Source organism: Epinephelus fuscoguttatus, linkage group LG8 (genome assembly GCF_011397635.1).
Source record: "Epinephelus fuscoguttatus linkage group LG8, E.fuscoguttatus.final_Chr_v1".
In the NCBI taxonomy this organism is placed as follows: domain Eukaryota; kingdom Metazoa; phylum Chordata; class Actinopteri; order Perciformes; family Serranidae; genus Epinephelus; species Epinephelus fuscoguttatus.
In genome coordinates, this window is record NC_064759.1 from 26,846,081 (window position 1) to 26,862,794 (window position 16,714).

Consider the following 16,714-nt stretch of genomic DNA (forward strand, 5'->3'; position numbering starts at 1 on the left):
CAAGTCAGGCTTCAGCGAAAAGTTTCAGTCATCTTCATGGCAACCACAAATTTCTTAAGCCACGAGTCTATTTCTGTCATGTTTAGCAAAGCATAATCTGCAAAGACAGCTGTTTAAAATCACACAAATGTCCCACTGTATATGTGTTTTCATTTCTTTAACTTGATCTAAATAGAGTGATCAGCTCCCAGTTTGTCTGTGAGCAGCAGATGCTCCTCACTTGCCATGACGGGCTGGGAAATAAAATAACTGAATCAATGAATACAATCACTATTTATTTCTTCCCATGGCACTGGTATGAAACATTATTTCTGGCTCAGCTAATGTCTGCTGTCAGTCAGCCTGTTGAAGGCAGCTTGGCCAGCCTCTGTCTTTTCAGTTCTGCAGGAGCTGCTGCTGCTGACAGAAGGCTGCCTCTGTGGACAGAGATGTTACTACTAATCACATTGTGTGACAAAATATGACTTTGTCCACAACATTCCAAAATTCTTTGGGTGCGAGAAAGGGTTAACCCTAACCCTAACCCTAACCCTCTTCTACTTACTTAGTTAACACTGCCAGCTTCAACACTTGCAAAATGTTCTAAAAAATCTGTACGCAGTTTGACATGATGCTGACCAGAATGGAGATTTCTATATTTTTTGTTTTATTATCAACATTTTTTTGATTATAACTGTTTTGAATTTACCTCAGATTTGTAAAATGTTCTGATGTTTGGCAAATGTTTGTCATGTCCCGACAACAAAGCACAGTTTAAACCACAATTAACCCTCTGGTTTCTTATATATAGACTGATAGGAACATTTTTATCCATATAACATTTTTGTCCATACAGCCCAGACCTCTGTAAAAGTCACAAACTGTACAAATAAAATGTAGAAGTACAAAAAAGTAAGGTAAAAGTGTACTGTAGCATTCAAGCAGACAGTCATCTGCATACAGTCATACACATACACGGACTCCACAGACACAGACAGAGCTACTTACTTCTCCAGAGCTGCTGCTACATCCTGAAGACCCTGAGGGCTGGTGTTGTTCTTATCCCAGATCACAGTCCTGCACACAGAAACACACACAGATCAAAGCTGGAACTAATGACTTCAAAGAGACGATCCAAAACATTTTAGTTGCCATCTACTGACAACTAAAAGGCCATATGACACTGTGTTGTGTGCAGCATTTCTTACTTCCATTGGCTACAGTCACAAAAGTGTGTTTGTGTTATGCTACATGCTGACAAGCTTTGTGACCACACAACTGGTCTGGTTAAATTTTGTTTTTGTCAATCTGTACTTTATTAAAAGGAGGGTGGATCAAAGTCCTGTATGGCCTTGAAATGTACAGTATGTCTGTTGTTTTTAGCTAAGTTCCATTAATAGTAGTGGCATCATAAAATATAACATGTCTGAAAACAGTATTCAGGGCTGAAGTTGATTTCCAGGGCTGCAGAGGAGCCAGTAGAAGGGAGTAATACGAGTAATGTAACGTTATTGTTTATTATTTACTGTTAATTATAATTATAATTGACAATCATGTGACAAAGCTTTTGACCCTGAACATGTACTCACCTGAGTTTGGAGTTGATCTGTAGAGCCTTGGCCAACATCTTGGCTCCCATGTCCCCCATGGCGTTCCCGCTGATGTCTAACCTGGTGAGCGAGGAGTTGCTGCCGAGAGCATTCAGAACGATGGTGAGATCGCTCTTCAGCCTGGAGTCTGCTAGAGACAGAGAGGTGAGGGGCTGGGGAGGGAGGAATGGAGGAAGAAGGAAGTGTGTGTGGGGTGGGAGGAGGAGGAGAAAAAGAAAAGGTGTTGAGAGACATAATATGAGAACAAAGGATTAAATACAATCTGTTTATGACTGACTGTTATATCTGATGTGTTTGTAGGGAAGCAGGACAGTCTTCAGTTTATCTGCCACCTGCAGGCTGTCTGAGTTGATGAGCTGCCCTCTAGTTCTCTGTGTTTATTTAGCTTTGGCCTCAATAGAAAGAGTTTTCTTGGCCCTCATTGTACATCACTGCCAACTTCAACAAAAGCTATTGTAATTCATGATGTTGGGGAGCATCAATAGTCCTTTATGCAGTTCCAGCTCCTTCTCCTGCCTAGGTGTCCTTGGATTTATTCACTGTCCATGTTTGCTTGGTTTCCTTTTGTCCTCTATGTGGCTTGTGTGAGCATGCAGTCAGGCATGGCTGTCAGAGCTCACAGCAACTGTGACATCATTACAAAGTCTCTTAAGATTTTTAAAATGAATAGCAAGATTTTGTCACATCTTGCCACGTCTTCCAGCTTCATCTTCTGCAAATGTAACAGTAATTCTAAAGCTCTCTGTTCCCGCAGGGGCTGTTGACCCAAAAGGGCAAACCCCAATTAAACATTTATCACAGGATCAAGTAGACTTGAAAGAGAAGACTTCTCTAAAATGTCAGCGGTATTATCATTCAAAACAGGGCACTCCACGGGGCAAAATAAAAAATTCAGCACTGGATCAGGTGGATTTCTTTGTGATGTGAGCGTGATACGAGGGCTTACAAATGTCCAACAGTGCCCGTCTGTTCACCAGATTTGAGCTGCTCTATGATGCATGCCATTTACACAGCTGGAGACTCCTGGAGGCCGTCTTCACAAAACATGCTGAGGCTAAAAGAAGCTCCTCACTGGCTGAGTTAGGAGGAATTCCTAAATATAAGGGCCATGTCTGTCCTGATTTTACGGCCCTGGTCTAAGAATAATTTTAAAAGAATTGTAATGATAAAAGTAGAGCCTAAGTTTACAAGAAGTTAGTGACGGTGCAGACGACTACAAAGTCACTAAGACCTGCTCACCATCTCAACTCACCAAAGAAAAAATCCAATTACACCAGAGCAAAACTTTTCAGTCAGTTCAGTCTTGAGTCATTTGCTTAATTTCAATTTAAATGCATTTTCTGTTTAAATTTATTTTCTCATTTAATTTTTTTTTATCTGACATTTTTTTAAATTCATTTTCTGTTATTTTTTATTTTAATCAAATTTTTAATTGAATTAAATTTTTATTCAATTAATTATTTTAATTTAATTTAATTTAATTTAATTTATACATATATTATAATAATATTTTAGTAATTTATTTTTCAATATAAATTTAAAATATATATAATATTAATTGTTCCATTTTCAATGTACCATTTATTTAACTTTCCATACCTGCTGCACTCAATCCACTGGATGGGATTAGTTTGATGATTTATTTTAGTAACTGATATTGTTGGTACATTATATGTCATATTGGTGAATTTGCAGCTACTTGAAAATGTTACGTAATCCAGTATGAAAATAATGGCTTCATGCCATCGCCAACAGGGCAAAATATAAACAGGATTACGAGTAGGAGTGTCTTGCCTCCATGAGGATTAACACTGTTAATGTTGGACTCCAACATTACACAGAGATGCTAAAGCATGTACTGCAAGAGACACTCCCAGAGAGGTCTGAGATATGAGTGAGTTTCTCTCTAATGCAGACTTTGTCTTTGAAGGAAGGTGATAAAGTAAGGAGTATTTTATAGCAGAATATTGAGCAGCAATGTATGTGTGGAGGAGTAGCGTCAACATGGCTGGTTATAAAGGCAGGGAATGACTTTTTTATGTCTTGTCTGAGGATGCACAGAGAATTAGTTACTGCCTACACGTGCTCCTGAGGGGCGCGGGAGAAACATTAAACATGCAAAATTTAAATAGGCACACGTTCATGGACCAGTAGCCACGGTAGCTAATTCTCTCTCCAGTGATAAGAAGTAGAAAACAAGATCCCTATCTCTGGGTTTCTAACAGCTAAAGCAGAATGAAAATAAAAACGTAGTGCAGCACAGAAAACCAGCACACCAAAACATCTGGCTAGAGTAGTAAATGGAGGAGAATGAGAAATATATGACAACATCTAATTACAAGTCCTGTCCCTCCCAATAAAGCAAACGACTTTTAGCAGCTCAGATTCTCAGCCCTTATTAAACACTAAAATTATGAAATCATTACCCCCGGGTATGCACACACGTCCTGTCTAATAAACCCAAGAAAATGGGAAATTGTAACCCAGGACATGCAAATAAAAGTGACCTTATACCAGAGACAAATTGATCTCTTTAATGAATGTCTACCAGATGATGAACTGTGTTTAATATTCGGATGAAACTCATTTATCCTGCAGTGTGTGTGCAGCAATTACACATGCTATCTCTCCACTGCAGTGTGCAATAGCCTGGTAGAGTGGAACATGGTGCTCGTACTGATTAGTTAGGGCCAGTGAAATTTAAGCTGTCACTGATTCTTGCCATAACACACCGTAATATTTACAAGCGTTTCCAGATAATTACTTTCAAGGAGCTGTTGTTTTGCATGTGCTGCAGTTTGTACACTATGAATAAATGTATTAGAATTACATTAGGTTGTCTGATTTGCAGATTCAAACAGAGTCTAATATACATGTTTGTTTATCAATTATATATATGACATTAAAAGAGGAGTACAATAAGAGGAGATTTCTTAATTTGTTTTGCACATTCCCATTTTATTTTTCTCCTGGGGACTATTTCTTGGCCAGGAGAAGTTCTCGAGTTACGTCCTCACCTTAAGGTTTCCAGGCAACCGGCTCAGAAGGAAGTTACTGCCCCCGGCCAGGAAATAATCAAGCACTAAATCCAAAATTGCATAGTATGCATAACATAACCATGTGTAGGGGTGGGAAAAAATATCATAGTATGGTGATATTTTTGGGTGGCAATATCATATCTTTACACAGTGCCAAGTATTTTTTAGGCTACTAGTATAATATATAATTAGTTGATTTTTTTTAATCTACTAGGTACATTTTGCTGCTGCTGCAAAAATGCCTCAAGTGAGATGAACAGACTGAAAACTTTATCTCATTAGATAAAACAGATGTTGACAAAAGTTTTCCTTTCAGGACATAATTTACAGCTGACAAAAGGTAATAAATCACAATATATCACAATATATTTTATCGCGATACTCAGCATATCGCGCCATATTTAAAATCGCAATAATATTGTATCGTGGAGCCTCTGGTGATTCCCACCCCTACCCATGTGTACTTTCTTCCAACACACTTTTGTGTGAATAAACCAGTAGGATATGCATCTTTTTGGATGCACTGAGCTGCAATCACTATGTCACTTCCTGATGTGTAACCATGGTAACCCTCAGTTCTGCTGGCAATTTAAACATGTATATATGTATATATATATTATGTATAGCAAAGTCAAAACTTACACTTACACTTAAACTGAAGTGTTGTTGATATTTCAGAGCTGTCTTTGTCATTGTAGCTTATGAACATTGTCATTTATTGCATTTCACTGTGGGATATTTATGCTGCTGTAGTGTCCAGTGTTTGTATATTGTAATATTTCACCAGAAATAGTATCAAATTCATGTACCTTTGGTTTCATACATACTAGAAATCTCACATACTGTTTTACATACCTAATTTCAGATGCAGCTCAGGTGTCGGGAGACAGATTTAGGTGCCATTGGGCATATTTTCAGTCATTATGCAAAGCTAAGCTAACCAGCTGCTGGCTGGAGCTTCATTTTGTTTGTTTTTTTTGCACATATGTGAGAGTGATATCAATATTCTCTGAAACACAAAAAACAGTTTATGTATCGGTTTTTACTCTGGCAGCCGTGAGGTATCCCAGGTCTATTTGTCTGGACTCAGGCCAGGACACAGAAACACAACAGGGTAACTGTGCTGCCTGGAGCTGTGTCAAACACACTGTCCGTCAGTGTGTGTGTGTTTTTTTCCTCTCTGCACACATGAAAGAGGAAAAAATGTGCACCTGAATAAAATTTTAAACTTGTTTGAAATGTATTATCTCAACAGGCCTTCACTTATCTGTGTTTGCACGACAGCAGTGGTAGAGAGGCACCTAGGAGACTGCTTACACCCTTGTCTCTCGAACACAGATGCAGCGAGACAGCATAGCATGCACATACTCTAAAACACATTCACACACAACATGCAAGTGCACACTTTACATCCCACGTCCAAAGAAATCCATTCACCACAGCTGCTTTTAACAGCAAGCCCTTCTCTGAGATAAGCTGTCCTATGCCACAGAAACAACATTCACTGCCACCTTGCCTTCCTACTTCTATTTTATTTATTTCTTACGCTCCACCCCTCATTAAAATCCTTTGACCTACAACCTTTAACCTCTGCATATCACTTTTTCAGCACCCGTGTATTAAGTTTCTCTCTCCTTTTCTCCTGTGTTTGCATCCCACCTGCACAGCCAGATAACCAGCTCATACACCTACACTATCTTCTCATGCACATAATGACACACACACACACACTCACACACATACTACAAGCACCGAGAGACCAATCCAGCACAGAGCAGCTCAATAGGACCATCAATCTAGCACTACCACCTCTGTGGGAGACAAAAAAGGGCAGGCACCAGGGCAAAATTTGTTACAGCTCCCATGATGGAGGGAGAGATAAAATGAGTGAGATGGATTGAGGGACAGGGAGGAAGGGAGATAGCTAGAAGCTGGAGAAGATCCTTTTATTACACCGCAGCTTTTCTGAGCATAGACAGAAAATGATGGCTTACCCGGCATCTTGTAATATCTAAATAACTTCCCATTTACACACTGACAGAATCCAGTGGATGAAGTGTGTTGGCTAAGCTATCATCTCTGGGTCAGTTTAGAATTCTGAATAGAGATCAGCAATCATCATCTGTCATGTTTCTCTTTATAGTGCGGTCGTGATCCAGCTTCATGCACCTGATCCTTTAAGTCATTAAAAATAACATTAATATTTGAGTGCTCTCGTAAACCACACGGTTTCAGTTTAATGTGATACTTTATTGATCACTGTAGGGGGATGATATCCATGTTACCCTCTGATGGACAGGTCAGAGGTCAGCTGTAGGGAAGCTGGTGGAGATTTACTGATTTGCTTCAGCTGTGTGCTGGCTGGCTGATACAGAATTCAAACTGAGGCATCTGTTTGGAGGACTTTCTCTTTCACCATCTAGCTACCGTTTCTCACAAAAACCGGACAGAAGGAAATTAAATACTCACCGACTCCTCTTCCTGAATCATATGGACCAGGCTGTCCAACACTGGAGCAAGGTTTCTGAGACAGGAAGAAAAGTAGACATTGTGAATATAATTACACTTAGGGAGCAATCGTTTGAAACCTGCACTGCACAGATATTTCTCCTCCGACAAACGACAATATATTGTTTCTAGATAATTCTGTGTAAATCCATCTTGAATACAACACTGACAAGTCAGACTTCAGTGCCATGTGGCATTTGTAAGATCAACTCTATGGTTTATCTGATGTGGGTTTGTTTTGGCTGAGCACTCTTTTAGTCACAACCAAACCCAACCCAGGCCTAACCACTAATAACCCTTCTCCATACACGTGGGCTGGCTTGGCTTGACTCGGTGCATCATTTTAACACAGCAAGGATTTGATGTCCATACAGCAGGGCTACCCACTTGAAGGTGAGTCTTTAATTGATGACGTGTGATGTTTAAAAGCAGCACTGTCTTTGGTGCTGTGCAACGGTTGTTAGTAGCCAGCTACTTATCATTATGGATTTTCAGGCTGTTGTTACAAAGTTTCTTGGCATCTACCGTTATCTGCTTGAAAAAAGAGAAATGGGATGATGCTGAATTTCTCTGAATGTTGACACTGAACCGTCCCTGAATGACGATGACACCCATCAGACATCTCCGTGACCAGCTTGGAGTCATTTTGGCGTGCTTTAACTCAACTCTGAAGATGATCCATCTTGTGCCTAACTTGGCACAACGTGAAGTATTTAAACTGATGTGGAAATACAAATCAACGTGGCATGGTTTGACCTGGTGTGGCCAAAAGCACCAGTGGAAAAGCCTTATGTCTCTAAACGCCCTGTACCGTACACATCAGCTGTGCACAGTACAGGAAGAGAGAGGAAGAGCACTGAGTTACTCGGACTTACTTACTTGGACTTGATGTTGTTGAAGTTCTTGCCCAGAGACAGGTGTCTGATGGATCGGTTCTTGGCCAACCACACCAGCAGAGTGGACAGGTCCGAGTCCAGACCTGGTGATAGAGAAATACATTAGACATGATAATAGCAAAAATATGTTGGATTTATATGGTGCTTTTCTGGAAACTCAAAGATGCTTTACAGAGAACAAGAACAACAAAACAAAAGAAAAAACAATAATGAAATAATCGACAGGAAGGGAAACAAAGCAGAGAGGGAGAAGAACAGTTTTTTAAAGGTGTTGGCAGTTTTAAAGAGGTGTGTTTGAGGGATTTTTTGAAGGTGGAGAGTGAGGGGGAGTCTCTGATGTATTTAGGGAGTGAGATATAGAGGATAGGAGCAGGAATGGATGTAGCTCTGTCCCCCCAGGTGCAATGGTTAGCCTTGTTTAAGGGGGGCAGGAGGTTTGCATCAGCAGACCTGAAAGTGCAGGAGGGAGGGTGCCGGTGGAGGAGTTCAGACAGGTAGGGGGGAGCCAGGTTGTTGAGGGCTATAGACGATGAGTCGGAGTTTGAAGTCGATACGTTGGGGGATGGGGAGGCAGTGGAGGTTATGAAGGACTTTTTTAGCACGAGGTTAGGGTTGAAAAGTTCAGTAAATATCTCACCGTTGTCAGAGATGTCTAGGCTGGAGATGTTTGGGATCTCTGCAATACAACCTTCAAGGATCTGAGAACCTCCTGACCGCAACTGGAGACACAGGAAGGAGACGTTTATACACACAGTTACACAAAGGCATGCACTGTGCAAATGTCTGTATAAATGCAACAATATGAGACTCAAGTACTGTATATAAAATATACACTTGTGTCCAGATCATATCGTTTTAAACATTTGGTATCAAAAACGTATCAAAGTCACAAATTTATTTTTGACAATCTTAAAAGAAAGAGGTCCAATATGAAAACATCTGCGTCAGAGTCTCAGGTGAAACATGCATTTGTGTTCTAACAGACTACTAATGATGGAAACATGCAGGATAGACTCATCAAGAGGTTTTAAATGACTAACATAATGATGGTAAGTGACACATAAATTCAAATAACACAGATCATCCGGAATGTAAATATGGATGCCGAGAAGAATGGGATCAGCAGGAAAATAAAGCATCTGCCAAAACAGACGTGCAAACAAGAAATGAGGAGGAATGAGATGTTAATTATTAAGAGTGAGCACATTTGTACTTACACAATGGCCAAGCTTACAGAAGCATTAGGGGGAGAGAACAGCACGTCAGAGCCACGCCAACAATTACCAGCAACAAAACACACAGATGCTTAATGATCATACTTCGACTCACACACACACATGCACAAACACACTCAACAGGAGTCAGACACACAGTCCTTATTTTGCATGCTGTCAGCCCACTCATAGCACAGATTAGGGTTGCCACCACCAAACGGTTCATTAAGACCTCGAAAAAGGACAGAACGCATCATTTCCCCCGCAGCTTCAGTTTGGGAAGATTTCTATGGGAATGTGGAATTGCATTTCCTGTGTAATTTGCATTCATGTGTTATCTTTAGCAGTCCCATTCAATCTGCAGCAAGCTGTCTTTTTTCTGTTTGAGCAGGGGTGGAGATGAAGGCGAGGAGCTGGTGTGTGTGTGTGTGTGTGTGTGTGTGTGTGTGGGTGAGAGTTGTGATGAAACAATTAGGGACGGAAACTAAGCCCCCCTCCCACCCCCGCCCCTCTGTTCCACCGCTGCCTGCTGGCTGCCAAGTATTCCATTATACAGCCTCTTAACAGTGTCGCTGGCCTGTCAAATGGCTTTGGAGTGGATCCTAAAAAGCTGATTGCATTGGATGAGCGTTACCTCAAACTATTAAAGACCACACTCTCCTAAGTTTGGCTGACAAGGGCACTTAGACAAAAGCTACTAATACTGGAAAGAGGACGGATAAAGGAACACAATCAAGGCAACAAAACCAGCGTCCTCCTGAAATCCACTGGTTGCTGTCCTTTGATTACTCAGGCTTTCACTGTATTTTACATTCTTATACTATGTTACCTACATTATCATCAGCATCACTGTGCTGTGCATTTAATTTAACCACAGCTGCGGGATCTAGGTCTACTCTCCTCTGCACCTGCTCTGAGAGAAATCACTGCTGTCACTGCATGAATTTTAAACACTTTATCCATCTCTAATGAATGTTTGGGGCTTCCGCTCCACAGTTGCCACATAATGATGTGATTTCAGTGCAGCCGTGAGGAAATTATCCCTCACAAGCCAGGTACGAATGCACAAATCGTAAAAGGTATCTCCACTTTCAATAAAATGATTCATGAGGGGGAAATGCCTGACAGAGTGTGTATCTTTGTCGGTCTTACCTCGCAGCAACTCAGGTCCAGAGACACGTCCTTCAGATTAAGGTTACTGGCCAGGCCGAGCAAGAGAGCTCTAAAAACGCAAACAAAATATGCAATTACAAATAATAGCTTAAGAATGAAATACTAGGAAATAAACAATGGTATTACGAGATACTATGTTGACTTTTGAAAAAACTTTTCATTGTGTAATTATATGTAAAAAGACAAGATAAAGCTGCAGCACCTATGCTCTGATACACGCTGACAAAACAAGTTTATTCTCACTGTACCTCAAAGTCTAACAACACACAGCTTTAAATGGGGATAAAGGTAATTAAAAAAGATAAAGAACACAAAGTACAGTCAGAGAGAATGTGGGGCAGAAGCTCCTCAGACACATTAAATGTGAATGAATCGTTCTCTCACTTAAGGGCCTCTGGCGGCAGCTTGGTTCCTGACACGTTGATGGAGCTGAGAGACATGGCGCTGCTGAAGAAGTGCTTAAATGACGGAGGCACCTCTTTGCCTTTCCTACGAGAAACAAACAGAGGGCAGGAAATAAAGTAATGCAGATAAACTGATTACTTGAAATACAACATGTCATGAACTTCTCAGACAAATTTTTAAAGCTCCTCTGATCCAACACCATATAAGGCTTGTTTTAGTTTTTGTCTACTCTTTAAGAAACTGTTTCAGATCCACAAAGTCTTCAGAGGGGATTCTCCACCCCCTCCATTTCCTTACTACTTTACATATACTCCACTCTCCTACTCCCAATGCCTCCTCCTCTCTCCCACCTCTGCTCATCTCCCCTCTCAGCCCCCCCCCCCTTCCCCTGCTCCCCTTGATGAAGTCCTCAACTCCCTCGAGGCACACTGGGAAAAGAGATAATAATGGGGAGACAACTCCACCCACCACCCATCTGTTACGCACAAGCTCTGCACCACACACACACACACACACACACACACACACACACACACTCACACACACCCAGGCACTCAAATTCAAAACACAGTCGTATGGTGCACATTTACAAACCTAATCAAACACACTGTCATTCTGCCTTTTATATTGCTTGTAGTGGCACTTTGTCACCAGCAGGTGTCACACATGAACACACAGAGAATTTTTTGGGCAAGAAGGAGCTACTGTAACAAGCCTGACATTTCAGGTCAAATCTGCCTTTCAGCACAAAAAGACACTTTGCTGTTGGCAGCAAGAGGAATCCAAGAGAAGCCTCAGTGGGGTCGGCTACGGCCCCTTTTCCAGTGAGCTCATTATGGATGACAATGTAGAAGATATTCCAGACATGTTTGAGCAAATTTGAGTTTAATCTGTGTTTATTATGTGGATAATTAAGGATGTCTGGGACTGCATTTGGGAATGCACTCATGATCAAGCAACCTTGTAAGAAATAAGCTACAACAACAAATTAATTCCTATTCCTTTATGTCAGGTAACTGCAAGTACAACGCTCATGGGTTCTTACCTGTGAGGGAAGACACTCTTTGACACGTTAAGAACAGAGAGGTGTTGGGCCGAGCCTCGCAGCAGAGCTGAGCAAACCTGGAGAACACAGAATACATCAGCTTCACATCTAAGCTGCATAAACTGTCTCAAGTAGTATTTAATTTGCTAGTTTCTAACAATTTAATTAGGAAAAGTGCTTTAACAATGAATGAGCTTTGAAAGTTGCACCTTCCAACTCTCACTCATCTTCCTATTTTGTGCATGACTGTGACAAAGAGAGGAAGAAAGCATTGCGCCTGTTTTGTGTGTTTAGAAGCATGTACTGTAAGCGTATTTATATCTGGCCGTACGTGCTAAAGAAAGAGTATGATTTAGGAGCTAGTCAATATGTTCAGTGACAGGCTGACAGCTGGCTACATCTCAGACTAATCAATAAACTGTATTTGGCTCTCAGACCCACATCAATACATCACATACGGTATTCAGACCGCTTCACAAGCAGCGGACAGCGACACAGATTGAGTGGGTTTATACAATCGAATTACACTCCCAACAACACAGATAATAATGTTCGGGCACTTTGTTTAACAATGCAGCATATGTGGGACAACTGTAATCACATGTTATGTGTTTGCAGACAGTATTTCTCTCATTCTGTGGGGCCTGCTTTCTTAACAATATCCAGTGTCCATCATTTTAAATCTCTTTAGCTGATTATCTTTTAATAGTAGATTGAATAGGATATCTTATCAGCGTGCCTGCTGACTCACCTGGTCCAATGAGCAGTCAGTGTTGGAGAGGTCAAGGGTTGCCAGGCTGTTAGGTTGACCCAAGAAGTGGTAGAAATGCTAAACGTAAAGCGAGACATGACACACAATGTTACAAAGGAGAGGATGAGGTCTTATCAACACTGACATGTTGACAGATTAATGTGTTGTCGACCTGAGAGGGAAATGCTTTCTAATATTTTCTTCTACATCAGTGTCACTTTGACGTCATCAAGGTCTTTTCTTTAATGTTTTCTCTTTTGCTCTCCTACAATTTCAATACCTGCTCTCTTTTATAGTTTTCCATCATTTCTGATTTCAAACCTTGTTACTGTATGTGCTGGACTATTTCTTGGCCAAGTGCAGTGACTTCCTTGGAGGATGCTTCTGGCCAACTTCATCAGGCAGCTGGCTGACATGGAAGAGTCGCTGTCTTGATTAAGCTCACCTGGGCTTTTCCGGTTATAAAAGCTGCCTTATGTTTTCACTCTTCTCCTTCCTACAGCAGACGTCCACCCTGCATCATTCCTTTTTGGTTTGCACCTCCACATCACACCTGACACACATCCACGCATGGCTTTCATCAGTGACTTTGCTGATCTACACACTCCAATGGCTATTTTAGTTAATCTAAGGTTGTGTGTCACATTCACTGAGCCAGTGTGTGACACCAAGCAACCAGCGGGGATGCCTTTAGAACCTAGCTATCTAGCTTAGTCCTTGTGCTAAGCCAAGCTAACCAGCTGCTGATGCTTGCTTCATATTTGCTGTATGAGAGTGGTGTCAGTCTCCTCATCTAACTCTGTGCAAGACAGGGAATAAGCATATTCCCCAAAATGTCGAACTATTTCTTTTAAAACAATCATAATTTGAGTCACTGCACTATAGGCCACAGATGACGTTAACCTCTGTGTCTGTATATATCATGATTTGTTGTTCAGATATAAAAACAGCGCATCATTGTGATGCAGGACTGTGTATTTTTTTTTTTGTCAATGCAATGTCAACTTGTGTGATAAACACATCTTGAATGACTGTGATAATGCACTCAGGGATTTAGTTTTTTTTACTGGTGCCTTTTGTGTTCAGTTCAATTTGTTCAATGAAAGAATGATGGAAAATATTTTCTTTCATTCAACAAGCAATTTGTTATATTTCAGCAGTATATTTAAAGCAGCAGAGAAGCAGAGCTGAGAACTATCTATCGCATCTTAATCACTGCATATTGCATGTTTACCACATATCATGCATCTGCTGTGACGTGTGTGACTCTGTTAACACCATAGTAGAGAGTGTCTCTGAGATCCCTGTATCTGTGCTCTGAACAGATGTCCAATTTCCAGAGTCGATGCTCGTGGACAGAGTGACATGCTGATATGCAACAGTCTGAAAGGGCCTCCACACATCTGCAGCAGCGAACTGTTTCAATCAATTAAGTGTTATTGCTACCAGCTCGGAGATCGATTGAAACCGTGTGTGTTTGTACCTGCATGTCGTCTCCTCGGAGGACATTCCCTGAGAGGTCCAGGTGGACCAGGCTGCTGGGGATGGACGGGTTGGCACTCAGTGACTGGCAAAGGCTGTTCACCCCTGAAACACACACACACACAGCGTCAGCATTATCACAACCCTCAAATCTCCACTTGAGGTTTTGACAGCACAGTGAAGGAAATAGCAGAGGAAATGAGCAGTGGGTGAAGACGGGGAGAGAACCGGATCAGAATGTAGAGTGAATGCATGGAGAGTGAAAGAGCGTGCCTTCTCATGGTTGTATGGATGTAATGCTACACTTATGTCAGTTTCACGCTATGTCGAGGATGAGTCATTTTCATTTTTTGAAATGCTACAAGAAAAGTGCTGCTATTATTCATATTACTAGCATGTATTTAAGACAGAAAATGTGTGTATGCACGTCTTTGCATGCATGGATTTCTCTTGCAATGAGCAAAAGATATCGACATTCTGCGCATACCACCACTGACCCGTGTCACGTCTATCACATGGCTGACACACTGAACTAGCAGTAAGTCGAGGCGTGACTGTCAAGTGACTGACTTATCAGAGCTAGACAGCAGAGAGGAGATGAAAGACTGTGATAAAAGGAGAAATGGAGAGTACACAGAAAGAGAGAGACAACATTTCTAATACTCTATATCTTTGTGATTCCAGATGCCGGAAACAAAATTCAAAAGATCAGATAACAGATCTTCTGATTACAGACGTATATGTCCTTAATCCTTTACTTCTGCACTGAGCTTTGGGAACTTCTGGGGTACAAATTATGGATTGTGCCTTTAGCTAGAGGAGCAGGGCTCAGTTTAAGCAGCGCAGCCCTCTTACTACACTGTGAAATATGATAGCTCTTTATTGATTGCCTGAGAGCAGAGCATGTTTACAGTGGGTCCCTAAAGACAGCGCTGAGGCGTTTACTTTGGGTGAGAACCAAGAAAAAATTTTACCTGCAAGTGATTGTTCATAGCAGCTACATTTAATCTGGAAATAACGACAAGAGCGACTGCAAATCCCCTGCTTTCTTTAGGAGAAAAGCAATCAGCCCCTTCATAGCATTTCATTAAAGGCCATTACTGCAGAAGGATTTCCTCATCATGCCGAGAGGTTACGGCTCTAGTGACTGAAGAAAAGTGGTCTAGTAAGCAGCATTTATGGAAATGAAAGCTGTGTAAATGCACACTGTTTGCTGACTGTCTCAGCACACTCACACATTACAAATATATTCTTTTATTTCTCCGCCTCTCACACACACTGTGTTAATAGTGCGATAAATAAGTATCATTAGCGTCCCAGCGGTAGATGTGATCAGATAAGTGGAAAATGTGAATTGCATCTGATGATATTAAAGCGCATAAATTGAAACTCGAACAGGAAAGCCAGCTGAAAACAACTCAATATTTATATTATCTTTTTGTATTTTCATTAATCCAACAAGACAAATTCAAAACTGCAAATGTCTTCATTTATCATCCATCTGTTTTAGGAACTGTACACAAAAGACAGCACGTACCTTTGGGTGATAGTGAGGTTTTGGAGAAGTTTAAATGCTTGAGCCCCATACGAAGTTTGGCAAATTGAGCACCCAGGGAGGAAATACCTGCAGCACGGGAAACAGAACTGGCCAATGACTCTACTCATAGTGTCAAGTGAACAGACAAAATTGATTAATTCTATAAACACAGATAGAACAACAATGTTTAATGTCTGTCAAAGCAAAATGGCAGAAGGCAACAAAAATATGGTATCCTTTTTTACATGAGAACACATTCAATACATCCTAGTGGTAAATTTTACATGAGAACAAATAATCTGTCGTATGTTTGCATGCAACTGCCTGAATATTTGGTGGAATGTATTTTTAATTCATGTGTCCTGGATAGAGTGAAAGGCCTTAGGATAGAGGTGATGAAATATTAAACTTGTTGCACTCAGTGCACTGCAACGAAGGAACCGTAACTGTCAACACTGTAATACTCTGTATCACTCTATGTAGTGTATACAGTATACACTGAATGGCTGTACCTTTCACACCTGATGTAGAACAGAGGTGTTTAGAACAGAGTGCAGTGGAGAGCAGGACAGAGAAGAGATGAATACAGTAGGCCACATTACATTAGATATCATACCTCTGTCCTCCAGTGGGTTGTTGGCAAGATTAATGGTGGTGAGTCCTGAGCTGGGGTTATGGGCCAGGGCAGCAGCTAGCTTCTGGGCAAAATCACTGCAGAGGGTGAAAGAGTGTATCCGTTACGTGTGTGTGACCAATGTGCTGTGCGTGTGCAACCTGTCGAAAACCTCTGGCAACATAAATATCCTCCTCTTGCCAGGTCAGAGCAGCAGAGCAGAAGAGCAGTGAACAGATATTTTTCACAGAACACATGTTTACGTGTCACGGTAGGGAAAGCACAGTAGTAAATAATAAAATTAGTGATGGCTAAACTCCATTTAGCGGCTTCAGTTTCAGTGTCCTGGTGCTGTGCTTTGTTTCAACTACTATGATGAGTCTAGTATGTTAACTCTCTATGTATACAAGCTTCAAAAATGTATTTTAGTTTATTTTAGCTACAGGCACACATGATTAGTTTT

At 41.0% G+C, this 16,714-nt stretch overlaps 1 protein-coding gene across 5 annotated transcripts in view; it reads right to left on the bottom strand.

Moving 5' to 3' along the window:
• Positions 1–16,714, bottom strand: part of LOC125893543 (F-actin-uncapping protein LRRC16A-like) — an 88,535-nt gene that overhangs the window by 13,710 nt on the left and 58,111 nt on the right. For all 5 annotated transcript variants that reach the window (XR_007449897.1, XR_007449896.1, XM_049584274.1 and 2 more), the window contains exons 11-22: positions 16,255–16,349; positions 15,639–15,725; positions 14,103–14,206; positions 12,620–12,697; positions 11,869–11,945; positions 10,803–10,907; positions 10,398–10,467; positions 8,669–8,750; positions 8,015–8,114; positions 7,097–7,151; positions 1,569–1,741; positions 988–1,056 (exon numbers count right to left, since the gene is read on the bottom strand). Coding sequence is in view for 3 of the 5 variants with exons in the window: in XM_049584274.1 (XP_049440231.1) it covers positions 988–1,056; positions 1,569–1,741; positions 7,097–7,151; positions 8,015–8,114; positions 8,669–8,750; positions 10,398–10,467; positions 10,803–10,907; positions 11,869–11,945; positions 12,620–12,697; positions 14,103–14,206; positions 15,639–15,725; positions 16,255–16,349 (1,095 nt within the window). In the remaining 2 variants the exon portion in view is untranslated. The remainder of the gene's footprint in view (positions 1–987; positions 1,057–1,568; positions 1,742–7,096; positions 7,152–8,014; positions 8,115–8,668; positions 8,751–10,397; positions 10,468–10,802; positions 10,908–11,868; positions 11,946–12,619; positions 12,698–14,102; positions 14,207–15,638; positions 15,726–16,254; positions 16,350–16,714) is intronic.